Below are 14,171 nucleotides of genomic sequence, written 5' to 3'. Positions count from 1 at the left end.
GGCCCGGAAGGCGGGCGGCGGCCGGGGCGGGAGCGCGGCGGGCCGAGCGAGTGACCGAGGCGGCCGGGCCCCCGCCTGCCCGGAGCCCCGCGGCCCCGGCTGCCATGGTGAGTAGCGGGACCAGGGGGCGGCAGGACGGGCGGGCCCGGCCCGCCGAGCGCAGGCCGCGGCTTTGTGAGAGGCGGCGGTGGACGCCGCGGCCGGAGCGCCGGTAGCGCCGGCAGCCGCCATGCCCGCTGTGCTCGGCGGACCGGCAGGGCCTCCCTGCCCCGGGCTGCGGTGCCCGGCAGAGCGCTGAGACCCCCGCGGAAGCCAGGGCCGGCGGCTGGCTGCAGTGCCGTCGTTTAGGGGCGATTCCCCGCTGGAATTGGAGAGGGAGGTTGTAACCAGGAGTGGCAAGGGAGCCTCTGTCAGGTCGAGGGACAATGGGGGTGAGCGCGGGGCCAGCGTTGGGGCAGCCCCTGCGCTCGACAGACCGGCCAGCCCTGGGGGTGAAACGGTGTTCACGGGGCTGTGAATGCACTGAGCACAGATCGCTTATTTCTTCGGCCTTCCTGCCGTTGGAGAGTCTGGACATGTTGGATCTGCCGGGTGCTCCTGGAAAAACCTTTGGCTATGAAATACTTTGAAGAATACATGCTTTGAAGCATGGGCAATTTACCCAGGTGTTTTTTGCTGTCTGGATGGCAGCCTTCCAGTAGCTGAAAGGGGTGTACAGGGAAGCCAGAGAGGGACTCTCCATCGGGAACTATAGTGACAGAACAAGGAGTGATGTGTACAAACTGAAAGAGGGGAAATTTTGTTTAGATATTGGGAAGAAATTCTTTACTGTGGGAGCAGTGACACTGGAACAGGTTGCCCAGGGAGGTTGTGGATGCCCCAGTCCTGGCAATGTTCAAGGCCAGATTGGGTAAGACCTTTGGCAACCTGGTCTAGTGGTTAGTGTCCCTGCCCATGGCAGGGGGAGTTGGGACTAGATAATCTTCAAAGTCCTTTTCAGTCCCTTAACATTCTATGATCCTATGTTACCTACGGCTCATGGAGATCAGGTGTTCCCCAATAAAATGGATACAATGACCCTCCGTTAGATTGCAGTTTCTCTCAGTGGAGTGAACAGGGTTAATCATAGCTGCTGGAAGGAGGATCTTCCATCTCCCTTCCCCTCTCTGTGGGAAGGCTGCTGCAATTGCTCATTGGGGTCCTGACACAGACCAGGGTCCTTGCCAAGGAAGGGAGATGTGACCTCTCCTGACTAGCTCAACTGCTTGTAGAAATGTAGCTTCACTTGGTCAAGTCTCATTTGGAACAGTTACGTGCCATTGCAGCAATCTTTTTGGTTGTTTTGAAGCCTGGTGAAATTCTGGTTTTGCTTTCAGCATGCTGCTGGCTGATAAACCCAACTTCTGTGCTGAGAAGCATGCTAAATGAATTTTTGTCTGGAGTGTGGTTGTTTTTGCTTTTATGGTTTGATGTTGCTTGTCATTCTTCTTCCTAATGATAAAACTGTGCAAGTTGCTATTTCTGATGGGTGACATCTATTGGGTTTGTACCCAGAGATGCTTTTGGTCTGTGTGCTACAAGTGGGGAATTCCAGGGCCACCCAAACCTGGGTCAGACGTTACACATAGAAATTCCCAGTGGAAAAGTTTAAATCATCACACAAATACCAGGTTGCTAAGGGATGTTTCAATCCACAGACAATTTACTGTCTGAAATTAAAGAAGACAGAAGTTAATCTGTTCAACCAGTCATACAGGTCTTCAGTATTTTTGGTTTGGCATTTCTGGTGTTGTAAGAGGGGGAGGGGGGGAAGTTTATAGACCTGCCCATTTATTTTTAAAAAATCCAGTGGTTTTAATGATCTTGTATAAATGTTTTGAAATTGTTATATTTATGAAGCATAATTATGTAATTCAGTAAGTGTGGTTGAAATGCAACAGGACAGTTTTAGTTGGATCATGAAGACATTTTGTGTATGTTTTTTGTATTTTTAGGAGTGTGAAAATCTTCAGTGTTTGTCCTGCAATTTTGATGGAAAGTGTTACAGTAAGCATTTTCTGCATTGGTTTGCAGTTCTTGCTGTCAGGCACGCAAAGTTGCTTTTCCAGCTCCCTAACTGGGAAGTAAAATCCTCCCTGGTAAAGGAGATGGACCAGAGCAAATATTTTCTGTCCTGTGCATTTCCATTTACTAAGAGATGGAAAACTGTCATTTTAGTTTTGTAGTTATTATCCTCTTAGCACATGAGCTGAACTGGTCTTTGTGTTGCTACTGTGGCTTAAAGCTATGAGTACAAGTTGGAAAGAAAGAGCTGCTCACAAAAAGGAAGATTCAAGAGTGAGGGATGAAATTACCATCTTCCTGTCATCCTATTATTTTTAGCACTAGGAAGAAGATGGAAGAGAAACGTTGCTTTGAGAGCATGAGAGGTGCTTCAAAACTACATTCTCCTCACAGAAAATGAGGTTTTTGAATGGGCTTACAGGAAACCCATTAGTCAGAGTTGTTAGACCTTTTCTCTGGGACTTTTTCCTCAGTTGTAGTGGTGGCTTCTTCTGCCTCCTGACTTTAGTTCTGAGTAAAAAAGCTGGCAACATTTCCAAAGTCTCTTTTTTCCAGCAAGCACAGAAAATATATGGTGGGCACAAGTACATAGTCATGGTTGTCTCAAGCATTCTGACTGTTGTGCTGTCACAGGAAAGTTGGGATTGGGAGGGAGGGTCCTGCTGAGGCAGGGAAGAGCTGTTGTGAGCCAGCTTCCCTTTCATTGCTGGGCTTGTTAGTCGGCCTGGAGGCTCACGGTTAGTGTGCCTGCTGCAAGAGAAGGGCCAAGTCCTGGGCACCTCACTAAAGGGGCTCCCAGCCCTCCCACTCATTTCCTGAAGGGCTCTAAGGGCTCACTGTGCATGTGCCAGCAGCAGCAAATGGCACAAAAAATGAAGGGATGTGCCCTAGGGAAACTGTAAAAGGGAGGGATTGGTCCCAGGCTTTTGTTGATCCCAGATCTGGACCGTACATAGTGGCAGGACCAATATGGGATCTAAGGACTGGTGGTCTTTTTCCTTCACTTTCTCTATTTTCCCTTTTTACTCTCTCCTCTCTTGTTTTATCCCAGCAATTGGATTTTACCCCTTGCTCTGTGCTGAAGTTTGCTGGGAGAGTCGGGAGCTTGGTAAAGTTCATTGTAAAAGTCAAGAGCTTGTCAGCCAACACTTCTACAACTAAACAGCAGGATGGCTGTGGGAGTTAAGGTGGCTGTATAATAAAGGATAAGAGTTCCCTGACACTGGACTGCTGTCTTTGTTCAGCCCACTGAGAAGTTCTAATGAATTTTCAGGTTGTGACAATCCCTCCTCCTCACTTGGAAAGCATGGGAGGTTTGCTTACACTTCCCAAGAATAGCTTTTACCGTAAGTCTTACTGGGACTACTGGTCCTTTTGTGAAGGAAAGTCAGGACTGACCTCACTTTTCTTCCTGATAGTGAACTTTGCTTTCCTTGGGTCAGTAGTATTGTTTTTATTACTCTTCTTGTCTCCTGTGCAGCGTGGATCTTCCCTTGCAGCTCTGTTCTTGGCTCCCATGTTTTCCACTTCATATTTCTTTGAGGAGACAGAAACCTTAGAAATTACATCAAAACTAATTAAGAGCTCATTCACATGCCTTGATGTCACAGCAGTACTTGCAGTACTTTGATGCACTTTTCTGTGATGTCTTTCAATTTATAAGAGGAATTTTATTACATATATATGAATAAATGTTGTGTAATACGGAAAGAATTTATGCAAGGGAAGCATCTTTCTAATTATAGCTCAAAACAAAGTGTATAAGAGCTTTGGATGATACAGACTGTCACCTGCTTTGGTCTTTATTATGTATTTGTTTTCTTAGAGCATGCTGTAAGTTACAAGGTGTCTGCATTTGAGAACTTGGCTTTAGTTAGAGGTGGGGGGAGGGCAGTGCACTGGGTCCTTTCACTGAGACTTTCCAGTAGAAAGGATTACATGATAAATATTCTTCCTGTAGGTTCTCTCCACAGAAAAAAATTCCTGGGGTGTGAATGCTGTGAGAATGGAATTGGAAATAGAGATTGCAGATGAGCAAAAATGTTCCACAGTTTTGTTTCATGATGAATTATCAAGGATTATGGGCGGCTGTTGTTTGAAGTTATTTGAAGTATTTTGACTTGGTGCTGAATGGCTCAATAGTAGCACATTCAGTTGGTTATTTAAAAGTACTGCAGGAGCAAGAGAAACGCTAATTCTTAAAGTGAGTGGTGACTCTCCTTTGGCCTTGCAGGTAGAGCAAAAAGACACATTATGTATTCTGTAGCAGCAGAAACACTGCAACAGGGCTTTTTCAGTCACTTTTAGTATTGTCTACAGTACCAGTGTGTGGGGGTTGAAACTGGAAGTTTTGGATGAGTGGAGCAAGTAGAAAGTAATCAAATCTTAGCAGACTATATTGGCTGTGTATCTTCTGTGCAAATCCTATTTATGTGTATTGCATCAGCAAGGAAAGATGTAAGTCTTGCACTGTTACTGTGAGTACATGAGGTATGTTCTTTAAGAATCCTTGGTGAGATTGGCAAGTGTTCTTTTCCAGCATTTCTAGTTGAAAGTCCAAAAAATGGTTCTGCCTGAGCATTGCACCATTCTTGTGCCTGCCATTTGCTGGCCAGGTACCAGAGCTAAGGGGGACTGGCTGCAAAAACCCAGCTGAGGCTCTGTCTTAAGGATTCTGGAAGAAAAAGTACATCCTTTTCTCAGTGAAACATGTCTCAGATGGAAATTGGTTTTTGTATGGTCTCCTTGAGGGAGAAATAAGTTTTTAAAGTTCTGTTACCATCTTTTTTCTCTTTCCTAGGACATGATGGAGCTCTTAGAGGAAGATCTGACCTGTCCCATTTGCTGTAGCCTGTTTGACGATCCTCGTGTCCTGCCCTGTTCACACAATTTCTGCAGAAAGTGTCTGGAAGGAATTCTTGAGGGAAATGTGCGGAATGTGCTTTGGAGGCCATCCCCTTTCAAGTGCCCCACATGCAGAAAGGAGACTCCTGTCACTGGAGTCAACAGCTTGCAGGTCAACTATTCCCTGAAAGGCATCGTGGAGAAGTACAACAAAATCAAAGTAACTCCAAAAATGCCTGTGTGCAAAGTGCACAGCGGGCAGCCCCTTAACATTTTTTGCAGGACAGACATGCAGCTGATCTGTGGGGTTTGTGCCACCCGTGGTGACCACACAAAGCACGTTTTCTGTTCCATTGAAGAAGCTTATTCCCAGGAGAAGCGGGCTTTTGAAACCTTGTTCCAGGGCTTTGAAACTTGGCGTTGTGGAGATGCCCTCTCACGGCTGGATACCTTAGAGACCAGCAAGAGGAAAGCTCTGCAGATGCTGACGAAAGATTCTGACAAAGTGAAGGAGTTCTTTGAGAAGCTGCAGCACACGCTGGAGCAGAAGAGAAATGAGATTCTGTCTGACTTTGAGACCATGAAGCTTGCGGTGATGCAGGCCTACGATCCGGAAATCAATAAACTGAACACCATTCTGCAAGAGCAGCGGATGGCTTTTAACATTGCAGAGGCCTTCAAAGATGTGTCCGAGCCCATTATATTTCTGCAGCAGATGCAGGAGTTCAGGGAAAAAATCAAGGTGCTCAAAGAAACCCCTTTACCTTGTTCCACTGTGGACATCAGTCCCACAATGAAGAGCTTTGATACCAGCCAGTGGAATGGAATAAAGCTTGTTGATGTGGACAAACTTTCCTTGCCTCAGGAAAGCAACACTTTTAAATTCAAGATTCCCTCGGTCTTTTCACGCAGATTTATAGTGAACTCTCTTATTTTCTTGCTCATTCTTGCTGTCACCAGAATGTCCTTTGTGGAGTCGGTCATTGACAATCTCCAGTGCTGGAAATCTCAGTTCCTTACAATTTGCTTGTCCTATTTGGCAGATACCGTGGAGATAGCAGATCATGCAGTCTTTTACTGGGAACAGATGACAGATGGAGCTTCACTCTTAAGAGAAAAGTGTAAAAACTATACGTTGGTTGTACTGGATAACGTCGCACAGTTTGTGTGCAAATATAAACTGTTGTGAAGTGTCTGCTGGAATAAAAGAACTAAGAGAGATCTGGGGCAGAAAACATGGAACTTCTTAAATTAATTGGTCTTTTCAGACTTCAGTGAAACATTCTAAGATTCAAAATGATTCCAAAACATTCATAATGTTCCCATAATTTGAGTACTGCTAAAGCAGAAAATGAAATGGAGCTTTGAAAAACATTTTGTGGATTCTTCTTTCAGTGGCAATTATGGGAATATTACTCACTGTAAATCATTTTCCTTACCAAAATATAGGGCCAAACTGTATTTTTAGTTTGATGTTAATGTAATTGTAGAATAAGGTAAAAGATTGTAGTTTTAAAAAAATTCTAACTGGGAGATGGTTTGGAAAGAGGAAGAAGAGTTGTGACTGAGGTGAGCACTGTGCTGACAGGTTTGCTGAGGACTGCCCTTCCACTGCAAAATGCAGTGTGCATCATTCATATTATGGAACTAGCTTCAATCTGACAATATTACTTCTTTCTGAAATAGCTATATGTTTTGGTTTGGTTTTGTGGGGTATCTTTTTGTATAACCAAATACTGTAATTACCCTGTGCATTCAGATTACATGTCCTATACAAAAATATTTCTTCAGGACAAGCATAAATTCTAGAGATAATAAGAACAAGCTACAGGATGGTATGTGCTTTGCAGAGAGTTCATACTTTGCAGTTTACTTTTCCAGCATCAAATTGTTGGGGTAGCTGGGCTGTTTTGTTAGATCCGTGTTTCTCTGGAGCCACACTTTCTTAAAGACTGGCCTTAACATAAAGAACTTAGTGCAGTGAAAGGCACGCAGAGGTCTGCCACAGGAAGGCAGCCTGGGCTCTAACCCTGCAGAGGTGGCAAGTAAAACAGCTGCTCTCCTGTCCCTCTCTGCCTCTCCAGATTGCAATTCCAAAAGCCAGGAAAAATGACTGGATGATTCCTGGAGCAGGTTGTGTGATGCAGCAGGTGTATGGATGTTGGTGGTGTTTGAAGAACCTTGTATAGGTTCTTGTGCTGTTGCTGTAATTTTGTGTATCTCGTTTGAGGAGCTAATTGCATTTTCTGTTTGTATTGACTTCGCTGGCCTTAGATACAGTGATTTAAAGGGAACCTTAAGCTTGAGTTCTCTGAAGTGCCCTTCTTCCAGAGCATACGGTACTGAAATATCTTGCCTGAAGCACATTTAACCTCTTTTTGCAGTGGTTGTGTGAACAGCAGTGTATGGAATGAAAATGTTGAACTAACATTTCTAGAAAACAAATATAATGTGCGCCATCCGTCAGGAATATTCGTTGGCCTCTCTCAAGGTCTCATAAATTGCAACAGTCAATTCACTGTATTCTGGTAGTCCTTGCAAGCTGTTCATCTCAAAAATAAAACATTAAATTCCAAGAGTTCAAAGTCTCCAAGCAACCAAACCCAGCAAACAAAACTATTGTACATGATATTTACATCTTTGTTGCCTGGGAATCCTGTTGCTGCTCCACACCTCACTCCAAACACTTGCTAAAAGAATGCAATGGTTTTTGCAGCTGCCTTGCAGTTTAGGAGGGATCGAGTCACAGAGGTGTAGATCAGAGAGCTGCAGTTCCTGAGTGGCTGAGGCAGCCATGAGTAGTCGAGAGGTGGTCGTTCTGAGTGTGGGAGGTGTGAGGTTTATAACCCGGGCTTCCACCTTGCAGCGGTTCCCTGAGTCCAGGCTGGCACGCATGGTGAGTGACGATGACCAGGAATTTAAACTGGTGAATGGAGAGTTTTTTGTGGACAGAGATGGAGCTTTGTTTAGTTACATCATGGACTTCTTGAGGACTCTCCAGGTTTCCTTACCAACTGATTTCTCAGACTATCAGAGGCTGCAGAGAGAAGCAGAATTCTATGGACTCTACCCCCTGGCCAACCTCCTGAGCCAAGAACATTTGCTGAAACCGAGGCTGGAGATCTTGGAAGTGCGTTTTTCTCTCCAAGAAATGCAGGCCTTTTTCCGGATCTTTGGTTCCTGCAGTACCACCATTGAGGCACTAGCTGAGCAGATCACTGTGTTTACAGGACAGCAGTCAGGACAGGGCTGGAACAGCCCTTTTCCTTCCCAGAAACCACTTGTTCCACTTCCTTTGGAAAGACCCTCTCATCATGATATGGTTTTTCTGTGTGGGACTGAGTATTCTGCTGGTGACCAGTTCGTGGCCAGGTACTGTCCCTAGAGTGACTTCTCATTACAGACACGTCTTTGTGACTTGCAGTTCATGAAGTGCACACTATGTGCTAGCAAAGCTCATTTTAAAGAAACTGAAAGAAAAGAAATAGGTTTCTTTCTTTCTGTTCAATGTTATCGTTTTCTAGCTCTGAAACACCCAGTTTAATTTGTTACACTGATTTGCCTGTTCTCAGCTTCCTAAAGTACTGTTCTTGATGTTTGTTTGTAAGTACTCTTGGGTTTTTCTCTCTCTCTGCAATTTCCTCCTCACTCACTTTAGGATTTCACAGTATCGCCTTCCACAGAACATGAAAAACACAGTAAGGAAACAAAGTAAAGTAAATTACTGGGTGGAAGCCTAAAATCTCCACTAGCTTATGGCGTAAAAGGCTTTCATATGGAAAACAGGAAACAGAGAATGGCAAGAAGGGTTAAAAACTTCATTGAAACTGAGGCAGCATTTTGGGGATCGGAAAGCTTTTGTAGAACTTTTTATTAGGGGGAGGGAGAAAAGACAGATTATTAACTATATGCTTCACAGTGGATTTTCTTTGAATTCAGACCCAGGTTCTGTTTTTATTAAGATAACTGTGTATCAGTAATTTTTGTGATAGCAGTATTGTATTCTAATGGCTACTTAGGTTTTTTTAAACTATCTTTTGCTGGATGTCTCTATTGTATGGAGACATGTTCTTACTGTATAAGAAAATGTTAACCTAATTTGTCCTCTGTGGCTGTTAGAACATCTGGAATTTTATGGAAATTTCATTGAAATATTTCAAAAAATATTCTATTTGAATATATGAACCAATACAGCAGTCTTTTGATTGTTTTTTAAAGAAAATAAAGTTTATCTTTCTTCCAGCTTTCTCTAGCTAAACAATTAAAATAAAAACTACTTTGCATTTGTGAAGCAATATATATGTTTGTGTGCCAAACCTTAACTTTATAACATATTACTAATTTTAATGGACTAGCAATTGGTTGAGTAGGTTATGGCAACTTAAGTAGTGGGGAAAATATTTCTGATTTTTTCATTTATTTCTTCAGAATTAGTAAAAATTTCCCTTTGCAGATCGATAGAAAAGCTGATCTTGAGTAATGAAATAAGTAACATTTGATTATGTTGCCTTGCTGAATTTCTATCTCCTTAGTCTTTGTGGTGACATGGACTTTTTTGCCTTTCTTGTGCTTTCCATGAATGTTTGGTGTACTTGCCTGTGAACTGTGGAACAGTTTCACCTGTCAGTTTATACATTTTGTAATAGAATTTTTACCTGACTTCTGCTCCTCAGAATGTCCGGATAGATTCTTACACTCTACTTTATATCAAATAAAATCATTTGAGGCCATGTGAAAGTGATTTTAATATTTGTTACCACACGACCTGCTGTACAAGGTAACTTTGCAATAAATGTCACTGTTTGTAGAGAGAGAGATCCTGTGTGTTGGAGAGTGATGCTCTTGGGGTGAATGTGACTCTGCTGTCCATTGTTTTCTCTTACCTGAAAAACTTGCAGCATTGCAGAGCCTGCTGCTTACTTCTCCTCTGTTGAGACAAGATGGGGGTTGTCACGGATGTTTCTTAAGAAAGTAAATTTTGTGGTGGAGGAGGGTGTGAAAGGGAAGTGCTTATTCCCCAGCACATAACTGGATGAACTGAGAATTACTCTTAATGAAGGAAAGAGTCAAGTCATCCTTAAAAGAAGGAAAAAAAATCTGGAGCCTTGGTTGCTGTAAACACAGTGCAGCTGGGCTGATCTGTGCTGTAAAGTAGTTAAAGTGTGTTGTAACTGCTTTTTCCTTTTTGTTTTTCTCTCTGATTTTAGGTATGTTTCCATAAAGCCTGATAAGAGAAAGCTGATTAATGGTACTAACGTGCTAGGCCTGCTGCTTGACACTTTGCTCAAAGATGGATTTCGCCTCATAAGCACCAGGACAGTCCCCAGTGAAGAGAAGGCTGAATGCTACACTTTTGAAAGGACGAAGAGGGCAGCAGGCCTTGCCATCATGGTGAACCAAACCCCAGGGAGCTCTGGGGTAGCACAGGCAAGGAGAAGCCAAGTACAGAAAGGGAAATAAGGGCTTTTCCTTCCATCTTCTGAATGTAGAAGAGGGATGTGTCAGCACTAGTGACCTTTTATTTTTGTTGTTTTGGCATGTTTGAAACTGCAGCTATTGAGGGAAGTAACAAACACATGTTCTTTCAAGTATTTAGGGGGAAAAATTGTTTTCTTGCCTTTTACCGCTGTACCTTCTTTAAGTAAAAGAAGCCCAGATTCGGTACTGGGTTTGTGGACCAGATTTCAGCAATTCCAAGAGTTGTTTTTGTTTTTTCTCTGTGGCTAAAATTTACATGAAGACTCACAAAGCATCAGCCATCCCTTCCAGAAAACTGTTTTTATGTTCTGTGCTAATCTGCAAGTAGATTTTAAAAACAGGGTAACACATGAAGATGATGCAACTGTCATCCCAACAGTCAGGAGAAGTGGCTGGGGGAGGAATGCAAACCCCAGTGATTGATTAGTGCTTCCACTCACTGACTCTCTTGCAGTAGGTTGAGGGCAGTGGGAGGGGAACATCCCGAGCTGTGCTGCTGTGTGGCTTTGTGAAAGCCATCACTGAAGTCTGTGAAAGAATGTGTGACTGTCTTGTCCTCTCCTCCCACTCTGGTGGCATTAAGATGCCCTTTGGTTCTGAGAATTAAATGATAAAGATCTTTGTGAACAGAGGGTCAGTTAATTTTTAGTGCTTTCACCATAAAAAGGATGAAAATGTGATGAACAGCCCTTCAGATGAAAGAATTTGTACAGTTTCAAACAAAGCAGTGCAAAGAATTTTTTAGCACTTGTTAAGTACAGCACTGTTGGAAGGCTTAGCAGAGGTGGCTTTAAGAGCCTTGTTAGTCCTGTGCAAAGATTTGTAAAGATGCCAAAATTAGCTCAGGTACTGAGAGAGGTAAGTTAATGAAGCTTTATAAATTAAGAATCTTTTGTCCTTCCATCAAGGCAGAGAAAGAAGATAGCAATAACTTCAGGGATTCATTAGTTGCATCTCAGTTTTGTTGCTGGTAGAACACAGAATTCACAGAAAGACTAGGTTGTAAGAGACCTTAAAGATCATTGAGTCCAACCCATGCCCCAACACCTCAACTAAACCATGGCATCGAGTGTCACATCCAGTCTGTTTTTAAACACATCCAGGGATGGTGATTCCACCATCTCCCCAGGTAGACCATTCCAGAACGTTATGAGTCTCCATGAAAAACTTTTTCCTGCTATCCACCTCTATTTCCGTTGTTGCAGCTTGAGATGGCACCATCTTCCCAAGGCTTAGAATAGCCCAGGAGAACCACTTTGGGCTTTCTTGGCTAACCAGTCAGATCTGGCTTTTCATTAGTTTTAAAATGTGAATGCATTACTTTATTTGCAGCCCTTGATAATGGGGGTGGGACTCAGCCATCTCTTTCTTGCCTTAAGGAGTTTCAGTGAAATGGATCTTTCCAGACTGGAAAGAAGTGCCACTATTGGACACCTCTTTTCTTTGGCTACTGCTCTGGGGCATTTCAGCTTGACCTAAGTTCAGAAGCTCAATGAGGTCTTCTTTGCTTGTTCTAGAGCTGTTAGAGTTGAGAATAATATGATTATGGGACTACATCTCCCAAGCTGCTTACAGGTTATGTAATGAATGTAAGAGTGAATGCTTCCACTTCAAATGGGTTTCTTTTGGTCAGTAATGTCAATGCATTCATATTTGCCTTGAAGTAAGATATTTCTTACAGTGAGAACCATCATTCACTGAACAACCTCCCCACAGATGTGGTGGAGTCTCCCTTGTTAGAAATTTTGAAGAGTATGCTAAATGATTTCATGAAGGCTCTGTGTCACATGAAAGACTGCACCAGATGATCTTTTGAGTTCCCTTCCAGCCTGGTCTGTTTTATGATTCTGTGGAGCCCTTCTGTGAAGGTCTGTGCCAGAAAACCTATCATGGTGGGCTTTGAGGTCAGACCACTGTTGGGTGACAGAACAGACAGGCTGTGTGGGGTGCCTGTCCCCACAAGTTGCTGCGCTGCAGACAACACTCCTTGTTTGGAAACAATAATGTTGATTATTGGGTGAGTTACTGGTTGTGGATATTGTAGGTGGAGGGACTAGCCAATGTGAAGCACGAGACAAAAAAAAAGCAAATTCTTACAAGGAAAGTTTAAAAAATAGACTTGAGGCTGTATTTAGACATTATGCCCTAGATGATCACCAATAGCAGTGATGTAAGCTGAGACAAGTTTCAGAACACCTCACAGTAACAATTACACTGTTTCATCTACCACAAAAGTAGGGACTTTGTTTTCCATGCTGCAGCAGCCTCTTTGAAAATTGAAGTTTGGATTCTAATTTTTTTTTTTATGAAGTGAAAGAAAAGACAAATACTTCAATTTTTAAAGAGCCCCAAAGTTTTTACCTATGCAATCATCTATGTTCCATGTCTTTGGCAAAATGAATATTTGATACAACCATTTTAGTAACACTTTATGATGGGCTGAACACATGGGTTAATTTTTATTTAGCACAGCATCATTCTATGAATGCAGTATTTGGCTCTGGAAAATATACCAGTGCAAGTTGCTGTCATGTAAAGAACCATATGTGCTTTACCCTTGGGTAACAGTGTGCTGTGGCTGTGTGCTTCTTTTGGAAGCAAAGCACATGACCATCAACAAGCTTGTCCTCCCAGAGTTCTTCCAGCATTTATTCTTACTTAGCTCTGAACTGAGAAGTATCACCTTCTGTCATTTTGTGTTCCTGCAGAGAATATGATTAGGCTCTTACACAATGCTTTCACTTTGTTGGGATTTTTTTATTAGTTTTTTTAACTGATAGTCCTTAAATAAGTTTGACAGCATGTGTGTGGACAACCTGATAGAAATCTGTTGAAAGCTTCTGAACTGATACCAGTAGGATACCCATGACTTCAATGAAAGATTGATGGAATAAATTAATTGAATTTAAGCCGGTTCTTCAAGGAAAACTCCTTTCTGGGTTTCCTTATACAGAAAAAGGAAGCAGTGATGATAGAGCTACAGGTGTTGTATAGTTTCAAGCTACAACTAAATAGCAGTAATTATGGAGGAACAGGTGAAATTATGTTTATTTGCAGACAAATTAATATAAAAATAGCACTGATTTACTAGGAGGATCTTCAGCTGGCCTCCACCTTGTGAGGTTATTTATCCTACTGTAAAGTGTTGCTGAGTCAGGATGGCATATTTTCTGTGCCCTCTTTGAAGTGGTATGCAGTGTAACCTGCAGGCACCGAGGCAGGAATTTAGAAATAGTGGCCAATGTTTTTACTGCTCCTTCCCTTCTGAAGCCCCAAACAAGCAGGGATGCAGCAGAGAGCAGACTGTGTGGTGTGTGCTCAGCAGAGTTATTCACACAGAAGGGAACAGCTGTACAAGTGAATTTGGCTGGTAGGAACTACGAGTCTGAGTGATTTTAAAAGCTGCTTCGTCAAAACCAGATTATGTGCTAAACTGAGTACTTCCACCCAAACCTTGGCAGGCAATTCAGCTCTGGTATCTCACAACACAATCTTTGCTAGACTAGCAGTGTGTTGTAGGTGACTTGGTTGTACTTTTACATGTGACAGAACCAGAAGCTCTGATTGCTCAGATCTAGCTCTCTTTTTGATTAAATGGGAATGGGATTTTGAGTAATTTAGACTTTTATTTTCCAATAAAAGTAATTTGCTATCCCTGACATAATCCACTTCTTTCATTGCCAACTTTCTCAAGAGAATTCCTTTTTTCCTGTGAAGGTGCAAAATTTGCTGATTTCAGTAAACTTCACTGCTGTATTTGCCTTTTTATTTTTCCCTGGATTCAG

The 14,171-nt window shown here is 42.7% G+C and overlaps 2 protein-coding genes across 2 annotated transcripts; both read left to right on the top strand.

The window, feature by feature from the left end:
• On the top strand, positions 1 to 6,099 carry TRIM13 (tripartite motif containing 13). Its single transcript, XM_058824851.1, has 2 exons — positions 1 to 107; positions 4,865 to 6,099. The coding sequence occupies exons 1-2, from the start codon at positions 105 to 107 to the stop codon at positions 6,095 to 6,097; spliced, it is 1,236 nt and encodes a 411-aa protein (XP_058680834.1). The 5' UTR covers positions 1 to 104; the 3' UTR covers positions 6,098 to 6,099.
• Positions 6,100 to 7,702: 1,603 nt separating this feature from the next.
• On the top strand, positions 7,703 to 10,867 carry KCNRG (potassium channel regulator). The gene is made up of 2 exons (XM_058824852.1): positions 7,703 to 8,280; positions 10,116 to 10,867. Exons 1-2 carry the CDS (start codon positions 7,703 to 7,705, stop codon positions 10,366 to 10,368), a joined length of 831 nt encoding a protein of 276 aa, XP_058680835.1. The 3' UTR covers positions 10,369 to 10,867.
• The last annotated feature ends 3,304 nt before the right edge of the window (positions 10,868 to 14,171 follow it).

This window comes from Ammospiza caudacuta, chromosome 2, assembly GCF_027887145.1.
Source record: "Ammospiza caudacuta isolate bAmmCau1 chromosome 2, bAmmCau1.pri, whole genome shotgun sequence".
In the NCBI taxonomy this organism is placed as follows: Eukaryota; Metazoa; Chordata; class Aves; order Passeriformes; family Passerellidae; genus Ammospiza; species Ammospiza caudacuta.
The sequence above is the reverse complement of the archived record's forward strand: the minus strand, read 5'-3'. Positions and strand labels throughout refer to the sequence as shown.

What these genes read in the sequence shown, in the direction of transcription:
- KCNRG (XM_058824852.1), top strand. Translation starts at nt 7,703, where the DNA reads ATGAGTAGTCGAGAGGTGGTCGTTCTGAGTGTGGGAGGTGTGAGGTTT. An exon ending in GGTGACCAGTTCGTGGCCAG is followed by an intron (nt 8,281 to 10,115) that starts GTACTGTCCCTA and finishes CTCTGATTTTAG; the next exon opens with GTATGTTTCCATAAAGCCTG.